A 24,289-nucleotide genomic window follows, 5' to 3' on the forward strand; every position below is an offset into this window, starting at 1 on the left:
GCTGCTAGAGAGAGTCAAACGTGGGCAGTGGGTGATTAATACTACTGTCAGCATGATTAATTTCAACATGGGGAAATGAGGGACTGGGGGACGGTGGGGGAGGCTGAAAATTATAATATATTTTTTAACATTCTACTGTAGTAGCAGTGTTATACATGGTGCAGGTGCAGTCTTATCGTCTACCACTAACTTCATTACGTTAAAATAGTGCTGCGAGCAGTTGTTTACAATGCAGCTCCCAAATACAGTACTATAGTTATTGAAAATACATGCAAGGGAGAGGGGAGAAAATTGTTCAGAAATTGGCAGCTGCTTGTTTTTTTTTTTTTTTACACAAGCTGCTTTCTTAGGTTTATTGATTAATAATCTAAAAAATCCTTTAATTATCTAAATTAGTCATTCTATTAGCACATTTTGCCACTGTTGGGTTGCCATGTTGGGGCAGACAGGGGTATAATCCCAGGTGCAGGGCATAATCAGGTCAGAGCCGGCAAACAGGGTTATGGAGGGAATCCGGAAGACAAGGTCAGAAAATACAAGCAAAGGACAAAGATCAGGTCAAAAAGTCAAAAAGGGAAGCAGGGGTCGAAGGCACTAACATATAAACACAGATAAAAAGCCTTGGAAATCCTGCAATGGAAGCAAACAAGACTTCACACTGAATGTCAGGAACAAAGGGGTATACATACAAGTGGAATGAGGAGCAGGTGAGGTGATCATTCCAAGAGACAGGAATGATAATTCAATAATCAGGTGAATGTAAATGGAGAGGCAGGGGAAGAACAAGGCAAAAGCTGGGACAAGGGCGACATCTGAGCTAGGGAAGGTCAGGCTGAGGACATGACAGTCATAATGATTATGCAGTATCTGCTATGAACATTTATTTAATCAGGCATCCCTTTTATTACTAAAAGGTCTCAATATTATTTCTTAGGATGTGTAAATACATTATTTAAATGTTTCAGTTTACTAGTAGGAACACATACTTAGAAAAAATTGAAAAATGAAAAAAACAGCAATGGTTCCCGGAATAATTAAAAACATAGAAAGTGTAACATCAATGTTGTAACATATTACTAATATATCTTTAAAATAATAATGTACGGTTGTTTGCCAGCAGCCTATTTAGTGTCACTTAGTTTCTAGACCTAGGAGTTTATATGGACTCATCCAATAAATGTGGGAAAGCAATAAAAAAGGCAAACAAAATGCTTGCGTATATTTTCAAAAGAAAACAAGACGTATAAAGTGCAGGGCCCTAATACTATGTACTGTGATGGGGGTCATAGTGTCCTTCATAAAACACAGCCTCTACATAGCATGTGACCACTGGCATGATCCATAAGGACTAGGGAGGTCTGTCTCATATATTTTGACAGTGTTTTTTATTCATGGACAGAACAGTATATTTCACAAAACCTTCCAAGTTGCCCTCACTTATTTCATCACTCTGGGGAAGACGTAATTTCTTATTGTCTCTATAGTGGTGCTAAGCATTGACCTAACTACCAAGAGGTAGAATGCATAACATAACATCATAGACCACCCTGTGTTATAGTATATGGAAGGGGTTCCCAAAGTGCGGCCCGGGGGCCAAATGCGGTCCTCGAGGATGTTTGGTGCGGCCCCCCTAAGCCAACCTTCAACCACCCCTTTCTGAACCTTTACTATATTCGTTACATTTTCTGAACATTTTCTGTTACAAATTGCACATGTAATTTGGGCAAAAATAATAAAACCACAATTAAAGTTAATTAAAATGTATGAATTGGCTCATTTTCTAATGTGGCCCCCCCATCCCATGCAACCTCCGGAAATTGGCCCTCCATCACCAGAGATTGGGAACCCCTGGTATATAGAGTACAAAGTAAGTAGTTCTATAGTTAGTAGTGCTATCTCCTGCCCTACCCAAGGTGTCGGCAGCTGCATCTCAACAAAGTTACACAACTGCGGTGCTGATGCAGATGACAATCAGTGCTCTCACTACAGCTGTGCCTCACCTTTTTTAAAGCTCCCTGTTGTTTTTTTCCAGAGAGATCCCAAGATGACATTGGCTTGTTTTCTGCCTTGGAGCACCTTTAGGAGACTCCCCATGCTTGCTTGTTTTCTTTGCCTTTCTATTGTTACTTTCTTTTGTTAATTTGATTTGTTTGAGTTTGAAGGCTCCTCCAGGAGGAGGATATCGTTAATTTTTTTTTTAATCATGTATATATATTGAATAAATAAAGTCTACCGGCTAAGACCAAACCCTCCGTGTCCTCCCTGTTACACAGGTGTTTTGTTGTTTTACTTTGAGGGAAAATTATAGTTTAAAGTGTAGTTAAGGACAATAAGCTTATTGCTTATTCCACTGAAAACTTTTCTTCCTGATACTTGTCCCATGATTTGAGTAATATCCATGTCAATCATTAAGGATTATAAAATTGCCATTTCTGCACCTGTTTAGAAGAAATGTATCATTGTATACACCTGTGGGCAGCTGTCAAGTCAAAAGTATGCAAGTTACTAATAAGCAAACAAAAACTTACTATAAAATGAGTCTGCTGCAAAGGCTCGATTAGGTACACATACAGGCCATCGTCAAACATACCACTGTTAAATGGAGGGAGAGAGAGAGAGAGAGAGAGAGAGAGATTAGAATAAAACAAGAGCAGCAGAGTGTCTTCTTTATAATTTCTGTGTTACACATTCCATGATTCACATTTATTGCAGTACAGTAGACTCCCGATAATCCACCGGTTTATCTGATTTGCACTTTTCAGTGTAAATTAATAATTCATGGATTTTCCCTAAAAATAAAACTAATAATCTAAAAACTGTTATACATACACTGTTATTCTTGGAAATGTTTATTACAAATAATGTGCTTAAAAACAAAATTGTACTCTGGTTAATCCGAAATCCACACAATCACCTCTACCATAATATAGATCTTTAAAACAGTGGGCGGAGATTGACTGATTCTTAATTTAGGGTCTTGGTGCATATTTGGAGAAACATAATAATGCATTTCTTTATTGCATCAATTAAGAATGTCAATTTGCAAAAAGGAAACTACGTCATTGATGCAGAAATCAATTTTAAGATGTTTCAAACCTGTTAAGTTAGTGTAAGTAATAGTAAGAAATGTATTCCCCCCAAACAGGTGGACAAGGAACACTCAGGATGTGATTAACTAGAATAATACCAAAGTAGTTTATTCAATAATAATGAAGTGCTCTGGAGATGGTCATCTAAAGGTAGCATTATTAGCATTAGGCAGAAGAAATCAAATTTGATCCTGCTAATTAAACGGAATCTTTGTGTGTTAAACATTTGAGTAAAATATTGGATGATTACTGGTAGGAGTGTAGTACAGACCACCCAATTCAGATATTCAGGAAGATGTTGCATTGTACACTGTAATTAGGACTGGGTGTAGGCTGTTATAATGGGGGATTATCATTTCCCAAACATAGACTGGGAAAGCCCAGTTTCAAAAAACAATGGTCTATAATTTTAGAAAACACTCAGAAGAGTTAGACTGGGGCACACTAGATACAGATTAAGTTGAAAATGGATGGTTATGGATGGTTAAAATATACTACTAGCAGCTCAGGAGAAATTGTACCAAAACTTAACAAATTGAGGAGCAAAAAACATTGGCCAAAACTGTTTAATAGAAGTATGAAAAGAAATATTGCTTCCCCAAATTATTTGGATGGGGAGATTGACTGTACAATGCACTAGTTAGACCTCATCTGGAATACTTGTGTACAGTTCTGGGCTCCACACTTCAAGAAAGATATCACTGCTCTAGAGGCAGTTCAGAGGAGAGCAACCAGACTTATTGCAGGTTTGAAGGGAATGTCCTACTCGGAGAGACTGAGGGAACTGAACCTTTTCACCTTGGAACAGAGGAGACTACATGGGGACTTCAAGTCTTCAAAATCATGAAAGGCTTTGACCACATCAGACCAGAGGAGCTTTTCCAGATCAACAGGGACACATGGACCAAGGGACACAAATGGAAGTTGGGCTTCAAGGCATTCAAGACAGAAAACAGGAGACACTTCTTTACACAGAGTTGTCACAATCACAAGTGATGTGGTTGAAGCTGACAATTTGGGAACATTCAAAAATAGACTAGATAGGATCCTTGGATCACTTAGTTATTAATGGACGCCAAACGAGCATGATGGGTTGAATGGCCTCCTCTCGTTTGTAAACATTCTTGTTTCTTCTTATATTCCTTATGTTAATGAGGTATCCCAAGCTTTATCACTGAATCCTTCTTTGTCTTCTGTCCTCTATGTTTGTGGTTCTCAATGAACGATCCGCGGACTGGCACTTGCCCTTGTCAGCCTCTTAGCCACTCCGTGTAAACATTAAAAAAACATACTGTTAAATGCATATAAAAAAAAATGAAAAACAAAAACTGACATCATATTAATATTTTCTACCTGTGAATCCAATTCAACAAAGTCCTACTCACAATGTATTACAAAGCGGTTCCACTCCATAAGCTCTGCTCCGGGTTTTTATTGCACATAACGTTGTTGGCGGGTGTTAGTACTGCAGTAGAGAGCACTAGAAAAAAACATTTTAACTTGATCACAAATGTCGAAGTTTTTTTCGGGAACTACTAAATTGAAACGTGATAGAGGTGAGGAGTGTGAGAAGGAATGTAATAAAAGGGAAGAAGGGCTGGAAAAGAAGAGGAAACGCTCCACCTTCAACCACAAATATGACGCGACATATATTAAGTATGGGTTTATTTTGAGCAGGGATGAAGCCTGCCCAAAACCTTAATGTGTTGTTTGCAGTGTGATTTTGAGCAATGAAGCTATGAAACCTTCTAAAATGATTCATCACCTGGAAAACAAGTGAAGACTCTGTATAGGAAAGTTGAAGAAAGTGTTTTGTGATAATTATATGTTTTATATTGATGTTAGCATTAGAAATGGCTTGTATACAGACTGAGCAAATTAGCTTTATCTAGCCTAGCAAAACCAACAAAGTGGTTGTTAAAGATACATCCTATTGAAATTATTCTCTATGCTTCTTCTTCTGTTTTTGTATGATAAGAGAAATGGGTTTTCCCGAATGTATCCACCCTTGGGTTTGCCTGTGTGTGGATTTCCTGTTTCTCTTCTCAAAGCTAAAGATGTTACCTCGTTGTTAAGAAAACCACAAGATCGTACCGTTTGTATGCTGTAACAGGACCAGACATCTGCCTCTATGATGACCTCCTCCCTTGGGAAGGGCAGCATACAAACTTTCAAGAGCTTGCATCTTTTGAAGCTTCTGATTGGATGAATGGCCACAAGATTCTACATCATTTTCCTATAAAGCTTCACTCAAGTTTGTAAACATTAAGTTCTCACTGAAGGACGTGGCGCTTCCAAGCCGGCTTGTTAAAGTTCTATTTGCATTATCTCAACGACTTTTCCAGTTATTTCAGAGACGGGTTCTACAACAAGCATCCAAACTTAAACATGTTGGCGCTTCTGTCCCTAGTTCCAGGGTGGGGCTGCTGCTGCAGATATCTGTGTCTAACTGGCCCTCCTCTCCATCAAAAAGATAGCATCTTCATGCCATCTATCTTTGGAATGCTCACACACAGAAGAAGCCATGGAAGGTGGGGCCAGTGCCCTCCTGGCTGGCAGAGATTGAGAGGCTGGCAGGGAGAGGGCCATGGAGGACAAAGCTGCCAGAGAGTGTGGTCCTGACTCGTGGCAAACATGGCTTGTTGGACCATCATGATCTCTGTGAAATTATTCATGATAACAGTAATGGTGGATCTCTGAAAGCTCCCTGCTTTAACCACTATAGAGAGCAGGATCACCTTCTTGGGGATGGGAAGCAGCAGCTTCTGTTGCACAGGAGGGGGAGATAAAGGCCACAATTTCCTAATGGGGGATGGACTCCGTGAAGGAGCTCTTTGAAGCAGGGCAGGTCTCTCCCTTCACCTTCTGCAAGTGCTGCTAGAAGGACCTTTCCTGAAACTTAGAACATAAAGTGTGATCCTGGAGGGTGGTCCTTGCATGCTCCAGTTTGAGTCAGGTTCTCTAGAAGAGCCTGTGGCCAGAGGAGAGACACCAGAGACACTCTTGACTTGAGTGCTCTAGTCCAATCATGAACTAAATTGTATTTGCACCAAAAAGGGGAAAAAAGGCCAAAAAGGCCACTTTTGTGAAGCACCCAGGCTATTGTTGCAGTATGCATAGTGTCTCCCCGCTCAGCTGTGGAAGACTGTAACTCCTTTAGAGTTGTCATAGGCCTCTTGGTGGCCTCCCAGACTAGTGCCCTTCTCGCCCAGATACTCAGTTTTTGAGGACGGCCTGATCTAGGCAGATTCACAGTTGTGCCATATTCTCTCCATTCCTTAATAATGGATTTACTGTGCTCCAGGGGATATTCAATGCCTTGTAAATGTTCTTATATCCTACCCCTGATTGGTGCTTTTGAAGAACTTTATTCTGGATTTGCTGTGAATGTTCCTTCGTCTTCATGATGTAGTTTTTGTTAGGAATTGTACTAACCAACTGTGGGACCTCCCAGAGACAGGTATATTTAACCTGAAATCATGTGACAAACCTTAATTTCACAGAGCTGGACTCCATTCAGCTAATTACATGACTTATAAAGACAATTGGTTTCACCACAGCTCAATCAGGTGTGTCATAGCAAAGGGGGTGATCACCTAAGCATTCAATTATTTTGTGTTTTGTATTTGTAATTAATTTAGAACACTTTGCAGATTATATTTTTCACTTTGACATTATGGACATTTTATGTGTTGATCAGTGGCAAAAACTCCTGATTAAATCCATTCTGATTTAATGTTGTAACACAATGAAGTGTGTGTGTGCATGTGTGCACGCATGCATTTGTGCGTGTTGTCCAGCGATGGACCCATCCTGAGTGTATACCTGCCGGGATCAGCTCTGGCTTCCCCGCGACCCTTGCCAGGATAAGAGGTTTTGAAAATGGATAGATGGATGGATGGATGCTAACTATCCCAGAGTCCAGATCATGAATATAGATTAGAAAAAGAAAAGGCCCTAATACTGATCCCTGTGGAACTCTACTAACAACCTCACTCCAGTTAGAAGCAACTCCTCTTATCAACACCCTCTTTTTCCTATACATCAACCAGTTCATAATTAGTTATGTTCCTCCATTCATTTATCCAGGTTTTTCCTTACATTTTTCACCTGTCTGTGTATATATATAAATACATATACACCGATCAGCCATAACATTATGACCACTGACAGGTGAAGTGAATAACACTGATAATCTCGTTATCATGGCACCTGTCAGTGGGTGGGATATATTAGGCAGCAAGTGAACATTTTGTCCTCAAAGTTGATGTGTTAGAAGCAGGAAAAATGGGCAAGCGTAAGGATCTGAGCGACTTTGACAAGGGCCAAATTGTGATGGCTAGACGACTAGGTCAGAGAATCTCCAAAACTGTAGCTCTTATGGGGTGTTCCCGGTCTGCAGTGGTCAGTACCTATCAAAAGTGGTCCAAGGAAGGAAAAGCGGTGAAAAGCGGTGAACCATGGGCAGCCAAGGCTCATTGATGCACGTGGGGAACGAAGGCTGGCCCGTGTGGTCCGATCCAACAGATGAGCTACTGTAGCTAAAACTGCTGATAAAGTTAATGCTGGTTCTGATAGAAAGGTGTCAGAACACACAGTGCATCACAGTTTGTTGCGTATGGGGCTGTGTAGCCGCAGACCAGTCAGGTTGCCCATGCTGACCCCTGTCCACTGCCGAAAGCGCCTACAATGGGCACGTGAGCATCAGACCAGGCCACCTTCTCCATTGCTCCGTGGTCCAGTTCTGATGCTCACATGCCCATTGTAGGCACTCACATGCCCACTGTAGGTGGCCTGGTCTGATGAATCACTAATTCAAGGTGTTGACGTGGCCTCCAAATTCCCCAGATCTCAATCCAATCGAGCATCTGTGGGATGTGCTGGACAAACAAGTCCAATCCATGGAGGCCCCACCTCGCAACTTACAGGACTTAAAGGATCTGCTGCTAACATCTTGGTGCCAGATACCACATCACACCTTCAGAGGTCTAGTGGAGTCCATGCCTCGACGGGTCAGGCTGTTATGGCTGATCGGTGTATATATATTAGAGGTCGAACGATCTATCGGTAGGCCAATTAATCGGGGGCCAATAACAGATTTTTTAAACTATCGGCATTCAGCAGAAATGAACGCCAATAATGGCCAGTAGTTTTATTGGGTTGTATGCATTAATATCCTTGGTTATAGGGGACAAACACGGCCTCTAGTGGTGAAATTAAATCCATCACTGACTGCCTCATGGAGTCTATTGTCAAATTTGACTTGGCTCAGCATGCAGACACTGCTTGCCTGGAACCTCAAACTGATGCTCGCTTTACAACTTCGGCTGAGAGAAGAGCTATGTATATGAGTTAATGAGTCAATTAAAGTTGTCATGACACAGTTAATCAAACACTGAAAAGAATAAAATAAAATGGAAGGTACTTTGTTTACAACTCTGTCAGTATTATAAATAGGTACTTAGCACTTATAGGCACGAAAACCCGCACCCACATACATTTCAGAGCTTTCAGACAGCAACATTTCCCCACTGGATAATTTATTTTCAACCGATGAAAAACTATTTCCAAGAAGATTATACAATTTATTTGATTGGGAAGTATAATAAGCATAATGTATTATGTCCCATAAGTAGTTCAATAGTGAAGAATTACAATTGCTGCGTTTAAAAATATGTTTTATTATTGTACGCTCGAGTCGTAGCTGCGTGGGCATTTAAATTAGGGCATTTTTTTACATTTACTAATTTCTACTGAGTTATTTGCACAAGTCTTTTATTTGTAGATTCATGTTTCTGTTTATTAACCTGTTTGTTTATATTATTTATTTTGAATCGTATTTCTTTTGTAAATCAAGTGAGTGGATTACAAACATTGGGTGATTATGTACATGGTGACACACTAATATGATTCCAGAATTATTTTGTAATGTTTCCATGCTAATCCTGTTCTAAAAACAACAGCAGCCACCTATATTTCTTGTAAATGCCACACGAAAATCTATTAATAATAGTAATACAATGCGTGGTGCTGTCACATGTTTATTTTATGTTTTATTTTATCTACATGCGTTCTTTTGAGAAATAAAACGGATCTACAAAAAAAAAGTGAAATACTGTCTTGAGTCTCCGTTTTAGCAGAGCCAGCACATCCGTCATGACTGAGCCTGTGTGAGAGTGAGGGTCAGTCAGGTGAACAGGCTGTGTGCCTCTCAGGCGCCTGCAGCTTTATTTACATATCTACACATTCTACAGCTGGAATTTAATTATTTGTAGTTGATTTTCATCAATAATCTAAAAAGGGTAATGTTGAATTAATGCTGTAATTATTTTAAAAAAATCAATTAGTTCATACATTTTTTTTTACAATAAAGTTCATACTGTTTTACATTGAGTGCTATGTATTTTAGACAATATATTGATTAAAAAAAGAACAGAAAAAAATAAAATCGGCCAATTAATTGGAAATTGGCTTTCCCCCCCCACCATAATTATTGTTATCGGTATCGGTTTTGAAAATCCACTATCGGTTTAACCGAAGCCGGAGCCCCGTAGCACATTCAAGTCTAATGATTAAGTAAGCAACAAAAGTACGACACCTCAGGAAGGGGCAAGAGCCAGCCCACACTGCAGCTTCCCCACAGACATAACACACAGTACACAATATAATTATTTTTGCACAAAACACACAATTTTGCACAATTATTCTTGTCTATCCTCTTAGATCTTTATTTTCATGTTTAGCATACATCGTTCCTTTACAAAAGAAAACATATCAATCTATGTAAAGTAAATCTATTTACTTGACTTACTCAAACAGGCAGCAGTCAAAGACTGCAGAAAAGTAAAAAAAAAAATCCAGTTGCCAGAAAACTATTTTTACTTCTTACTTTTTATATTTATTTCTGCTGTCATTGCCTGCCATTATAGCTCCCTATTTCTGAATTAAATCAAGGAGATCAGTATTAATACTGTAATTAAATTGTTTCTTCTTTTTAATTATCAGCTTTTTTCTGAAAATTGTACTTTTGTCTCATTGGTCATAATTAGTAACATTGTATTGTGTTATGTTCTTCCTGTTCCTGATTGTTGGAGTGTGTTATATTCTATTTAAGTAATCTTTTTAAAATGTTTTTTTTTTTGTTTTTTTTTTTAAGAAAATAATTATTATGCTTGAATTAGGATTTAGGGACCATTACACCTGGGTACATATGATGTATGTGTTATATATTGACTAATTTGTAGCAAAAAAAAATTTGCAACACTGGACAGTACACCTCCCTGAAACCCACCACCAGCTGTCACTGGCATCCTAGCATTAGTAGGAGTCACAGTGGAAAGATACATCGATTAACAATAAACAAAAACAAAATTAGATTTTCACATTTGAAGAGAAAACAAGTGAAAATATAAATTACTTATTTCTTGGAATGGTTTGATTCTTCAATGATGAAACGAAAAATTAAGGGGAAACACAACTTACTGAAGGCCGTTACATGTAGAAATTGCCACATTAGATTCTTCATTTCCCCTGATTTGTCCATGGTAGTAGCAATGTTCTCCACCCTAAATACAGAAACAAAGCTGTAAGTCAACCAAACTAAAAAAAAATAAACACAAAACACAAAAGCAAAATCACAACATAATGCATTTTAAATTATATTTGTAGAAATTGACTATTCCACACACTAAATCAATCACAATAAATTGACTGTATTGACTTTATCTAAACAAGAACAGACTTGTAGTTTGGGTAGTATGGGCTGCTGTGGTGTGCTCTGGAATATAAGTGAATCAATAGATACGTGGGGCCAAATATTTGTAGGGATTGCTTGGCTCAAATGGCTATGCACATTATTCACTTTATTCAAAACCAAAACCAGTGCAATCCATTCTGCGCTGTTCACCCTTTAACTGTATGCAAGGTGCAAAATGGAGGGAGTGGCTGTGTGATGCACCAAAAAAAGGTTTGCGACGTGCACAATAGCACATTGAAAATGATGGTGTTAACTCTATGCACAGCACTATTTCAGGGGACAGCTCCAGTCCAGCGGATAGCAACATTCCAGTGCACAGTCAACAATGGGAAGTATGAGGCTGTCTCTGTTTTTATGTATGGTTGTATGTGTGCTGCACCAGAACAAGTTACTAACAGCCTTTTTGTTTTTACTGAATGGCATACACACATACATGCATAGGAAATGTAGTTAGTAGCACGCAACGTGTCCGTGGACATTTGGACAGTAATGATGCACTGTACACCCAGCAACAGCAACAGCAACCCTGACATAGGCGAAGATATGCTGCCAGGGTGTACTGGCCTCACACAGATGACAATTTGCTCCCCTCATTCTCGACATGAGTATATGTAACATTGAGTGCATACACTTATCATAGATCCAAAGAACATACACATATTATTATTATTATTATTATTATTATTATTATTATTATTATTATTTTTATTTCTTGGCAGACGCCCTTATCCAGGGCGACTTACAACATAAGTGCAAAAATACAGTGAAGTACAAGGCATCAGTCATTACAAAATCAATTTAGCTAAAACAGCAATTCAGAATAATACATTTTACAAATTCCAATTTACAATTTACACAAGTACAGTAAGTGACTTCCTACATCCTGGACGGTGAAAGCTAAGTGCTGTCAAGATGTAGGGTCACAGACAAGGGCTACGGGAAAAGGAGCAAGGAGGAAAACAATCAAGAACGCGAGAAGCATAATAAAAACTGTGAAGTGCTATCTAGCAGGGATAGAGGACTAATATTACAAGTACTATTACACAGACACAAATTTGTTCTTATTTCCTCTTATTTCCTAATTTATAAATGTATTTGTGACTAATTAACCAGTAATTGAGTCATATACTAACTAATCAGGACAGTTGGTTGTGTCGGCTGTAGGCTACTTATGACAGGTTTCACAATTAACTTTGAATCTCAGTTGGCATAGTGGTTAAGGAAAAGCGCTCCAAGCCCAGCTTTGTGGGTTTGATTCCAGAAGTTTGTTGTAATTTATTTCATGTTTTGTCCCTTTTTAAAATGATATTTTTTAAACTGTATCAGAGTAGAACAAACAATTATGAGGCAATTCATAAGGCTTTTACACAGCTTCTCTTAATTCGAATTGCATTTCAATAACATGCTTCATGGAACATGAACTCCTAGTAAATGTAAGACAAAGCAAGGACAATGAATTCATTGATATCCAGTTAGAGTGTATCATTAATCGAATTTGGCTAAACTAAATATAAGAAATCAATAACAATAAATTAATAATAATAATAGGGCATCCAAATATGCACTGAATTTAATAACAATGCTTAGGAAAAATAAATAAATCATACATTAGCTTTGTCAGAAGCACACTGTAAGCCCTATATTTTCAAAAGATAAAAATAAACTCACTTTCTGAGTAAGTAAGCTAATGAATAGGAAACTTACATAAATCACCAAGGATATTGCAGCTACACAGCACTGCAGTAGGTGCTAGACACATTAATGTTGGACACACAGCAGCAGTATTATGTACATAATAGCATTATGTTTGATTCTATGACAACCTACATACATACAGACAATTATGAGTATTGGGAAATATTTATTACTACTACATCCAATATTGTGTTTGTACTGCAATACTACCTCGTTGTATACCCTATCTGGATAATGGCATAGAGGTGTACACTATATTGTCCAGACTCAAATGCACTGCACAGTACACATCATGAGCCCCCCAATATATATATATATACACACACACACACACATACATACATACACACAATACTGTGCATAAGGTTTAGGCAGGTGTGAAAAAATGCTGTAAAGTAAGAATGCTTTCAAATATAGACGTTAATAGATTATATTTATCAGTTAACTAAATGCAATGTGAGTGAACAGAAGAAAAATCTACAATCAAATCCATATTTGGTGTGACCACCCCAACTCCATTTGCAGAAATGCAGCCCCAAACTTGCAAGGAACCTCCACCATGCTTCACTGTTGCCTGCAGACACTCATTTGTGTACTGCTCTCCAGCCCTTCTGAGAACAAACTGCCTTCTGCTACAGCCAAATATTTCAAATTTTGACTCATCAGTCCAGAGCACCTGCTGCCAATTTTTTGCACCCCAGTTCGTGTGTTTTTGTGCATAGTTGAGTCGCTTGGCCTTGTTTCCACGTCGGAGGTATGGCTTTTTCGCTGCCAGTCCTACATATTGAATTGATGATCATTAGCACCTGTTTGCTGTAATTGTTAAAACCTGACTATATGCCTACAAAATCCCTGACTTTGTGCAAGTATACCTAGAAGAATTGATGCTGAAGAATGCACAATTTACTCTGAAATAACTTGAAACTGACATTGGCAATTGTAATTGGCATCCACGATTGTTTATTCCATATTTAATAGAAATCAGACTTTGCTTTTGATTTTTTTTTCAACATAATATTGTAAATAATAAAACAAATGAAAATGGCATGAACAAAAATGATGGGACCCTCAACCTAATATCTTGTTGCACAACCTTTAGAGGCAATCGTTGCAATCAAATGTTTTCTGTAGCTCTCAATGAGACTTCTGCACCTGTTAAGAGGTAGTTTGGCCCACTCTTACAGCTGTCTCAGCTTTGATGGGTGCCTTCTCCAGACTGCAAGTTTCAGCACTTTCCATAGATTTTCAATAGGATTGAGATGAGGACTCATAGCAGGCCACCTCAGAATTTTTTCTGAATTTTTTGTTCTTATCCATTCTTGGGTGCTTTTAGCTGTGTGTTTTGGGTCATTATCCTGTTGAAGGACCCATGACCTGCGACTGAGACAGAGCTTTCTGACACTGGGCAGTATGTTTTACTCCAGAATGCCTTGATAGTCTTGAGATATCATTGTGCCCTGCACAGATTCAAGGCACCCTGTGCCAGATGCAGCAAAGCAGCCCCAAAACATAACCATCGCTCAAAAAGCGATGGATGGTGTAATCAGAAAATGACGTACCTTCACCTTGGAGTTCAGCTCGTATCTTTTTGGCAGTTCTTGGTTCTTTTTCGCACTATTGCACTATCCTTCGCACTATCCTTCTGTTCAATCTGGGGTTGATTTTCGTCTTGCAGCCGCACCCATGGAGGTTGGCTACAGTTCCATGGACCTTCAACTTTTAATAATATTTGCAACTGTTGTTACAGGAACATCAGGCTGCTTGGAGATGGTATTGTAGCCTTTACCTTTACCATGCTTGTCTATTATTTTCTTACTGATCTCCTCAGACTTTCTCTGGTCCATGTTCAGTGTGGTGCACACAATGATACCAAACGGCACAGTGACTACTTTCCTCCATTTAAATAGGCTGAATGATTACAAGATTGGAGACGTGTGATACTAATTAAAGAAACTAATTAGTTTGGAATATCACTATAATCCAATTATTTCTTATCTTTTCTAAGGGGTAGCAACAAATGTGTCCAGGCCATTCTAGAATATCTTTGTAGAATGAGCAATAATTCATCTCTTTTCACAGCTTCTTTGCTTTATTCTATGACATACCAAAGGCATGCAAGTATACATGATGCAATAGCTTTTAATTTCATCACTTTTCAGGAGGAATGAAGCCTTATTTCAATTAGCTGTAAGGGTACCAACAAATTTGAGCTCGTCTGTACGTGTGTGTGTGTGTGTGTGTGTGTTTGTGATGGGAAGCGCACATGTAATTGCTAAATAAAATGTTTAAAACATCACAAACGAATGCAGAAACATCACACCCGACACTGTCTTGGAAACTTTGTATACCCATGTGCAGTACAATTGCTTAGTAACTGTCAGCATAATTAAGGAGTATGACATGCCACAGCCGGACACAGATGCAGGCCCTTGAGGAATCATTACAGGTGAGGTAGGTGAATAGTAAGCTGTGCTCAATAGCTTCAATGGTAAATTGATCAACTTGTTGTCCATGTTATTTTACAATATTACTGATATTCACATCACGTGCTGCGTGAACATCAGTACACATACGTGTAACATACCTTTATTATTCAATCATTCAGCCCCACAATATGAAGCTAGTGATTTATCGCATTCAGTAGCCTAAACGAGATGAAGTAATGGTTACAGTGTGGCAGTAATTGTGTGCGTGTTTACATATGCCTTCCCTTTGCTACGCATGCATGTCGGCTTCCAACCTGTGCCATCCACCCAGCAGAGGTGGACTGAGAGCATGGAAAGGATGGGGGGAGATGAGGGCATTGTAAAAGTTACACATGTTTTTTTATTTTATTACATACAAGTCACACAACCGTATTGTTTTTCATTGCTTTATTTATATATTTGTGTAATCTCAGGGCCCATGGACCCTGTAATTTTCTGATATCACGTGACCCATTTCAACAAGGGAGTTCCCTGAAGTCAGTTTCTGACTGAAAAGAGTCTGAATTTCCTCTGGATCATTTTTAGTTTACAGTGGCTCTCAAAAGTATTCATCCCCCCTGGACTTTTCCACATTTCATGACAATTGGGACCTTAAAGAATTTAAATCAGCATTATGTTTGGTGAAGATGAAGCTCATGTTGAGAAGAACATCATCCCCTCTGTGAAATATGGAGGTGGATCTATTTTGCTTTGGGCTTGTTATACACTCACCTAAAGGATTATTAGGAACACCTGTTCAATTTCTCATTAATGCAATTATCTAACCAACCAATCACATGGCAGTTGCTTCAATGCATTTAGGGGTGTGGTCCTGGTCAAGACAATCTCCTGAACTCCAAACTGAATGTCTGAATGGGAAAGAAAGGTGATTTAAGCAATTTTGAGCGTGGCATGGTTGTTGGTGCCAGACGGGCCGGTCTGAGTATTTCACAATCTGCTCAGTTACTGGGATTTTCACGCACAACCATTTCTAGGGTTTACAAAGAATGGTATGAAAAGGGAAAAACATCCAGTATGCGGCAGTCCTGTGGGCGAAAATGCCTTGTTGATGCTAGAGGTCAGAGGAGAATGGGCCGACTGATTCAAGCTGATAGAAGAGCAACTTTGACTGAAATAACCACTCGTTACAACCGAGGTATGAAGCAAAGCATTTGTGAAGCCACAACACATACAACCTTGAGGCGGATGGGCTACAACAGCAGAAGACCCCACCGGGTACCACTCATCTCCACTACAAATAGGAAAAAGAGGCTACAATTTGCACAAGCTCACCAAAATTGGACAGTTGAAGACTGGAAAAATGTTGCCTGGTCTGATGAGTCTCGATTTCTGTTGAGACATTCAGATGGTAGAGTCAGAATTTGGCGTAAACAGAATGAGAACATGGATCCATCATGCCTTGTTACCACTTTGCAGGCTGGTGGTCGTGGTGTAATGGTGTGGGGGATGTTTTCTTGGCACACTTTAGGCCCCTTAGTGCCAATTGGGCATTGTTTAAATGCCACGGCCTACCTGAGCATTTTTTCTGACCATGTCCATCCCTTTATGACCACCATGTACCCATCCTCTGATGGCTACTTCCAGCAGGATAATGCACCATGTCACAAAGGTCCAATCATTTCAAATTGGTTTCTTGAACATGACAATGAGTTCACTGTACTAAACTGGCCCCCACAGTCACCAGATCTCAACCCAATAGAGCATCCTTGGGATGTGGTGGAACGGGAGCTTCGTGCCCTGGATGTGCATCCCACAAATCTCCATCAACTGCAAGATGCTATCCTATCAATATGGGCCAACATTTCTAAAGAATGCTTTCAGCACCTTGTTGAATCAATGCCATGTAGAATTAAGGCAGTTCTGAAGGCGAAAGGGGGTCAAACACAGTATTAGTATGGTGTTCCTAATAATCATTTAGGTGAGTGTACATCTTCTGGTCCTGGTTATCATTAGAATTGAGGGAAAGATTGATTCAAGCATGGACAAAAACCTGGTTCCCGCTGCTAAACTGAGTCAAAAATATACATTCCAGTATGATAATGATCCAAAGAATACATCTAAATCTAAAAAGAAATGTTTAATTGAATACAAAATCAATGTTCTTGATGACCATCGCAATCTACAAACCTTTGGATTTTTAACAATTTATGAAAATGTTACTTTTTTTTTTTCAAAATTATGAAAATAACACACTTGCATTTCTTCTGTTGTATTTTTTCATCTTTTTGTAACAGTTTATCAACGGTATGAATTGATAGGGAGAAATGTACTCCCTCAATATATAGGCGGACAAGGAATACTCAAGGCCCGATTTAATAAGAATAATACCAAAATTGTTTATTCAGATATAACGAAGCGCTCCAGAGATGGCCAGTTAAGACACATCTAAAGTTTTTCTAAAGAACATCCTATCATATAGAAGATTACTCCCATTGGTTGCTGGGCAACTACATGACATCAGTGAGGTACCCCAAACTTTATCACACACTTCTCCTTTGTCTTCTGTTCTCTCTATGGCCTTGGATGAAAATAGTTTTCTAAAAATCAACTAAACAGAACTACTGCAGCTGGCCTCTCTGGAGCAATACACAAAGCTTAAATTCAAAAAATGGGATACACAATCTTGCTGGAACAATGCAATGCAAATATAATACAGCTCTGGAAAAAATTAAGAGACCACTGCATATTTTACATAAATCAGCATCTCTCATGTATGGCAGCCATTCCATTCCAGTGTCTGTTGAATTCTACAGACGTCTACTGAATGATGTACTAATTAGGTGATAATTTGTGAAGGATGCATGAATCAAGTCATGTACAAGGTTGTGCTGGAAGAAAACTTGCTTCCTTCTGCTCTGACAATGTTCCTCAACTCTGAGGATTGTTTTTTCCAGCAGGTCAATGCTCCATGCCACACAGTCAGGTCAATCAAGGTGTGGATGGAGTACCACCAGATCAAGACCCTGTTATGGCCAGCCCAATCTCCAGACCTGAACCCCATTGAAAACCTCTGGAATGTGATCAAGAGGAAGATGAATGGTCACAAGCCATCAATCAAAGCTGAGCTGCTTGAATTTTTGCGATAGGAGTGGCATAAAGTCACCCAACATCAATGTGAAAGACTGGTGGAGAGGATGTCAAGATGCATGAAAGCTGTGATTGAAAATCAGGGTTATTCCACAAAGATGGTTGCCACACCGTGCGACTTATCAATTTTTGGAAATAGCCAAATTAAGTACTAACATAAGCGCACTATGCACAATAAGTGTCATAGTTCAACTCTTTACCGTTCCTGAGAAAATTATGTTTGAAAAATGTATTTTTTTGTTTGGACTACAATCAAGATGGCTACCAAACCATGTCACATTATGCCGCCGTTTTGTGATCGAGTGACCATGTCATAGACCCCTACATCCATGCCATGTTTGGTGACTTTTTAACCAGCAGTTTAAATGTTATAGGTATGTGAACATATTCTGGTGAAAGAGAGGATAAAATCAGTATAATAATAACAATAATAACCTGTGACCACTATATTGCTTATGGGATCAATCCTGTCAAGTATTAAACAGTCCAATACATTCTAACATAGTTCCATACTGCACCTTATGCATTTATTTCCAACTAGACCGTCTCTGAAATTTGATTGGCTCATGGCGGCCATCTTGTTTCTTCAATCAACTTGCCTTTAACAAATCTGATGGAGGATGTAGCCAAAGGCATGTGAACAAAATTCCACATCAATCGTACCTGTGGTTTCAGAGAAGACGTATGAAAATTGTCCAAAATGTGTCACTTAAATCAAACTGGCCACCAGCCCATCTGACATATGGAGTCCATATTGCATATGGCAACACTCTACACAGCTGTGTATCACTGTATCAAGTGTATTGTTTGTATAAGCTTTTGAAACTTACGGCAGAGAAATTATAATAATAATACTATTGAGGCTTCCAGGTGATTCCAGTCAAGAAATATATGCTTTCAGACTCGTAATCATATAAATCAGATGAAGGCATAGTTTGCCAAAATCGGTTTTCATGGTCAAGTTCCCCCTCTTGTGGTCAAATATGTTAAAGTACAAGCCAATATTAATCTAAAAAAAATCAACTACCCTGATTTGATTTCAATGTATCATTTGTTATAAAAAGCAACTTGCCTTGAACAAATCTGATAGAGGAGCTAGCCAAGGTCACATGTAGAAAATTTTGTATCAATTGGACCAACCGTTTCGGAGAAGATCATCTTTGAAGATTCTTGGCCAATCCAATATGGCTGCCAAACCATGTGACTTATCGACTTGTCTTGAACAAATCTGAATATAGGCTATAACATAACATCACACACCAAGTTTCAAATCTGTCCCGTCTGTGGTTTCGGAGAAGAAGATTTTTTATAGATTCTCCAAAATGTGTCACTTAAGCCACTATGGCCACCAGACCATGTGAAAGTGTGAGACCGAGCAACTTCTGATGAACAAGCGTAACAGTAGGGCATAAGGTATGCATGTGTATGAAGTGGAGAAGAAGATTTTTGTAGCATTTCACAATTTCGACACTCATCGCAACATGGCGGTGGCACCATTTAACCGACACGTGTAGTTTTCACTACATTTGTAAGTATAAGATGTGTCTACAACACTTGCGAGTTTCGTGAGTTTTCATGCATGTATGAGCGTTTTAGGGGCATTAGAAGTTTTGGCAGAAGGAAAATTTAAAAAAATAAAAAAATTAAATAATAATAATAACAATAATAATCCTAACAAAAACAATAGGCTTCCAGCACTTCGTGCATGGAAGCCTAATAAAAATCCTAACAAAAACAATAGGCTTCCAACACTTCGTGCATGGAAGCCTAATAAAAATCCTAACAAAAACAATAGGCTTCCAGCACTTCGTGCATGGAAGCCAAAAAATAACAATTACAATAGGGTTCCAGCAACATTGTTGCTTGGCCCCCTAATAATAATAATCCTAACAATAATAATAATAACGCATGAGAAAGACCTAGGAGTCTATGTGGACTCCTCAGTTTCTCCATCCAAACAATGTGAGGAAGCAATAAAAAAGGCAAGCAGAATGTTAGGGTATATTGCCAAAAAGTGTAGAATTTAGAACAAGGGAAGTATTGTTAAGACTGTACAATGCACTAGTTAAACCTCATCTGGAATACTGTGTACAGTTCTGGGTACCACACTTCCAAGATATCGCTGCTCTAGAGGCAGTTCAGAGGAGAGCAACCAGACTTATTGCAGGTTTGAAGGGAATGTCCTTCTAGGAGAGACTGAGGGAACTGAACCTTTTCACCCTGGAACAGAGGAGACTACGTGGGGACTTGATTCAAGTCTTCTAAATCATGAAAGGCAACGACCACATCAAACCAGAGGAGCTTTTCCAGATCAGGAGGGACACACGGACTCAGGGACACAAACAGAAATTGGGTTTCAAGGCATTCAAGATGGAAAACAGGAGACACTTCTTCTGCAAATTTGGGAACATAGAATGAATAGGATCCTTGGATCACTTAGTTATTAAAGGACACCAAACAAGCACGATGGGTCGAATGGCCCCCTCTCATTTGTACACGTTCTTATGTTCTCATGTTCTTATTACTTTCCCCATCCAAATAATGTGGGAAACAATATAAAGGCCAAAAAAATGCTAGGGGATAGTGTCAAAAGTGTAGAATTTAAAACAAGGGAAGTCATGTTAAGACTGTATAATGCACTAGTCAGGGGTGTAGCCAGGATTTCAGTGCCCAATGAAAGAAAAAAAGTGTGGTCTGGGGGGGTTAGTGGTGCTGTTGAAGAGTGGTCTGGGGTAGGATTGCTGCCGTGGTGCGGTCCAATGGATAGGGGAAGGGAAGTTCACTACAAATAGGCAAGTCCCTGCTGCATGGGCCCCACTGAAAAGACTTGCAGGAAGCCCCCCCAACCTCGCAGGGCCCCCTTGAATTGTCATCACCTTCCCCCCCCCTTTACTACACAGCTGGCACTCGCCGGAGTGGGAAATCGCCGGGTGCGGGAGGAGCTCATCGCCGAGCGCACACGCACGTGCACAGGGAAACGTGCAGCAGAGGCGCCGGTCAGTGTTTGCACCGGGGGCACACAACAACTGGAACGCCTCTGCAACAAGTGGAGCACCTAGCGGGCCCGCCGCTGTAAGTGCATCTCCACCCGGCAACGTTTATATACACGGGGGTGCTGCGACACCAACCACACGCAACCTTGCTGTTGCCGGACTGAACACTGTGTATACCAAGCACCAGGTGCTGGATACAAGTGCCGTGTAGGCCCGTAGGCTTAACCACACCGTGTGTGCCAGGGTTTCCAGAGACACCGGGTGACGCGGAGTCCAGGGGCCGCGGGGGCCGAGGGTAGTAGACCACCAACCGTAGCGGGATCTAAAACCGAGGCACGCACACACGGACCGGGAGGGCTAGCAGTGCTCATTCTCGGCGAACCGAGAGAGCGCGATCTCCTACAGCCACAGCCACGGGCTGTAGTGCGGGTGCAAGCCGGTGGAGGAGCACCTCACGCGGACGAGATCTCTTACGCGAGAGCTTACGTTCCTGAGTCCAGCGAAGAGGCAAAAGGGGACGAACCTGCGCAGATGTCACGTTTTATAGAACAGGAAGTGGGAAGGGACCTGTTCTGAGTGACATGCGCAGGGGCCAATGGCAGCTTTGATAGAGTGAAGTTTCGATCGGGTTCCTACGGAAGTGCGTAGAAACCCCTCCCCCTTGGGCAGTGCTTCCGACTTGAAAGAACCTTTAACGAGGATGCATTGGAGGGCAAGTCTGGTGCCAGCAGCCACAGTAATTCCAGCTCCAATAGCATATATTTAAGTTGCAGCATTTAAAAAGCTCACAGTTGGATCTTGGGATCGAGCTGGTGGTCCGCCACAAGGCGACCTACTGCCTGTCCCAGCCTCTGCCTCTCGGTGCCCCCTCGATGCTCTTAGCTGAGCGTCCCATGGGGTACGAAGCATTTACTTAGTGTTCAAAGCAGGCCGGTCTCCTGAATACTACAGCTAGGAATAATGGATTAGGACTCCGGTTCAATTTTGTTGGTTTCTTGAACTGGGGCCATGATTAAGAGGGATGGCAAGAGGTATTCATATTGTGCCACTAGAGGTGAAATTCTTGGACTGGTGTAAGACGGACAAAAGCTAAAGCATTTGCCAAGAATGTTTTAATTATTTAAGAATGAAAGTCGGAGGTTCCAAGACATTCAGATAAATGATCATAAACAATGCTGACTAGCAATCCAGCAGCGTTATTCCCATGACCTGCTGGGCAGCATCCAAGAAGCCAAAGTCACTGCATTGCGGGGGGGTATGGTTGCAAAGCTGAAACTTTGCCACCACCAGGAGTGGAGCCTGTGGCTTTGAAGAAGTACATTTCTTTCCCTGTGTGTCCTGTGTTGGCCTCACGAACAGGATGGTGGCTTCAATATCCCGGATGAGTTTAGGAGTTTTTAATACCACCCTGTTAATTTGTGTTCTGTACAGGTATCAGTAATCACCAGGGGTGGAGTCCCACTATAAAATAATAGAGAGCGAGTCTTGTCATTGTCAAGTAAAAGGTCCCGGGTTTTTGTTGTGAGAGGATTGTTTTGCCCTGTTTGCCGGTGGAGAGATAAAGTGCCCTTGTGGGATAAATTGCCATGGAGGGATAAAGTGCCCTAGGTCGAGCATGGCCGGTGCACCTGGACTGTGTGGTATGGGCACTGCAGTTGTGATACAGAGACTGCAGTGTGATTGCAAGTGTCCAACTTTGTACTGCATTATGGTTGCATCTGTCTGCAAACATATTGGTGTAATATTTATGTTATATCATCAAAGTGTTACTTGGTTAACACAGAGCTGCAGTGGATTACTATAGTTTTTACAATTGGGTGATAGGATAGTGTCAGCTGTGTTGTACAATCTTGGTGGACTGCATGTTAGATGGTCTAGTACCAGGGGATGGAATAGTACCAGCTGTCATTAACAGATCGACTAGAGTATTGGGTGTGTAATACGGGAAAGACTGGGACATGATGTCGAACGGGGAAGGACGAATCATGGGTGGATTATCTGTAAAGAAAGTATGAGTGGGATTGGCATGGCACACCATCCGATCAGAGGAGTTGGTTAAAAAAAAAAAAGAATAATGGGACATTATAGTAGAATTATAAACTATTGATCAGTGCAATCTAGCTTTGGGACGGGTTCTTCAGAACAGGTACCAGTGTAGATTGGACTTCAATAGGAGGAAGCTGAAACAATAAAAACCACTGTGAGCCACGCAGGTGGACACCTGTCTTAGTGCTCACTCAAGCTCTTTGTTCTGGGAATGATTAACTGTACACATTGCCTGAAACTTACTTTGCTGAATATCTTGGCAATTTTTAGACATACTACAATAATTATATAATCTAACGGTACAATATATGTATGATATATATCGAAACATAATGTAGATTAATGTGTAGCAAGGAATGCAGAAGGTTTAAAGGTTCGAGAAGATTGATTAAAGTTGACAAGGCTTGGGAAGCTAGAGAGGGGAAGAGGGAATCTGTTTTGTGAGAAATGTGCTGCCGTTTTTGGCACACAAGTTTTCTGCAGAACATATTGATTGAGAAATGAGGGAGGGAAGAATGAATTCGAAGGTGTGTACAAAAAGTAAATAAGCAAGAATGAGAGGATAAATAAAAGTGAATTCAGTTTCAGTTATGAACCACCAGGAAATTCCGTCTGGGAGAGAAGCTGTGAGACATTGCCACACAGATGAAGGATCCCCCCTGAGGAGAAGGGGGGTCAGTGTCAGTGGCTGTAGCCTTGGCCTGCCAGCTGTGTGCCTGCCAGACAGCACGGAATCACACAAGAAGTTGAGATTCCAAAATGGATTAAATTCATTATTTGTGCTTCAACAAAGTATTGAGCAAAGGCTGTGAATACTTATGTGTGCTTTTTATGTTTTTTTATTTTTAATACATTTGCAAAGATTTCAAACAAACTTCTTTCACGTTGTCATTATGGGGTATTGTTTATAGAATTTTGAGGAAAATAATGAATTTAATCCATTTTGGAATAAGGCTGTAACATAACAAAATGTGGAAAAAGTAAAGCGCTGTGAATACTTTACGGATGCACTGTATCAATACATGAGACATGTTGACCACAAGCCTGATGAGATTTCACTCACTTAGGCCCAGTTAAGTGCCATGCCCTACTGAGCTCAGTCCAACTCTATGGGCATAGTCGAGAACTCCAGGGTGC

The 24,289-nt window shown here is 40.2% G+C and overlaps 1 protein-coding gene across 4 annotated transcripts in view; it reads right to left on the minus strand.

The window, feature by feature from the left end:
• adam23a (ADAM metallopeptidase domain 23a) overlaps positions 1-24,289 on the minus strand; it is a 150,102-nt gene that overhangs the window by 87,223 nt on the left and 38,590 nt on the right. For all 4 annotated transcript variants that reach the window (XM_066687611.1, XM_066687608.1, XM_066687609.1 and 1 more), the window contains exons 5-6: positions 10,572-10,654; positions 2,529-2,592 (exon numbers count right to left, since the gene is read on the minus strand). In XM_066687611.1, the coding sequence (XP_066543708.1) occupies positions 2,529-2,592; positions 10,572-10,654 (147 nt within the window). The remainder of the gene's footprint in view (positions 1-2,528; positions 2,593-10,571; positions 10,655-24,289) is intronic.

The sequence above is a fragment of the Amia ocellicauda genome, chromosome 16 (assembly GCF_036373705.1).
Source record: "Amia ocellicauda isolate fAmiCal2 chromosome 16, fAmiCal2.hap1, whole genome shotgun sequence".
Classification (NCBI taxonomy): Eukaryota; Metazoa; Chordata; class Actinopteri; order Amiiformes; family Amiidae; genus Amia; species Amia ocellicauda.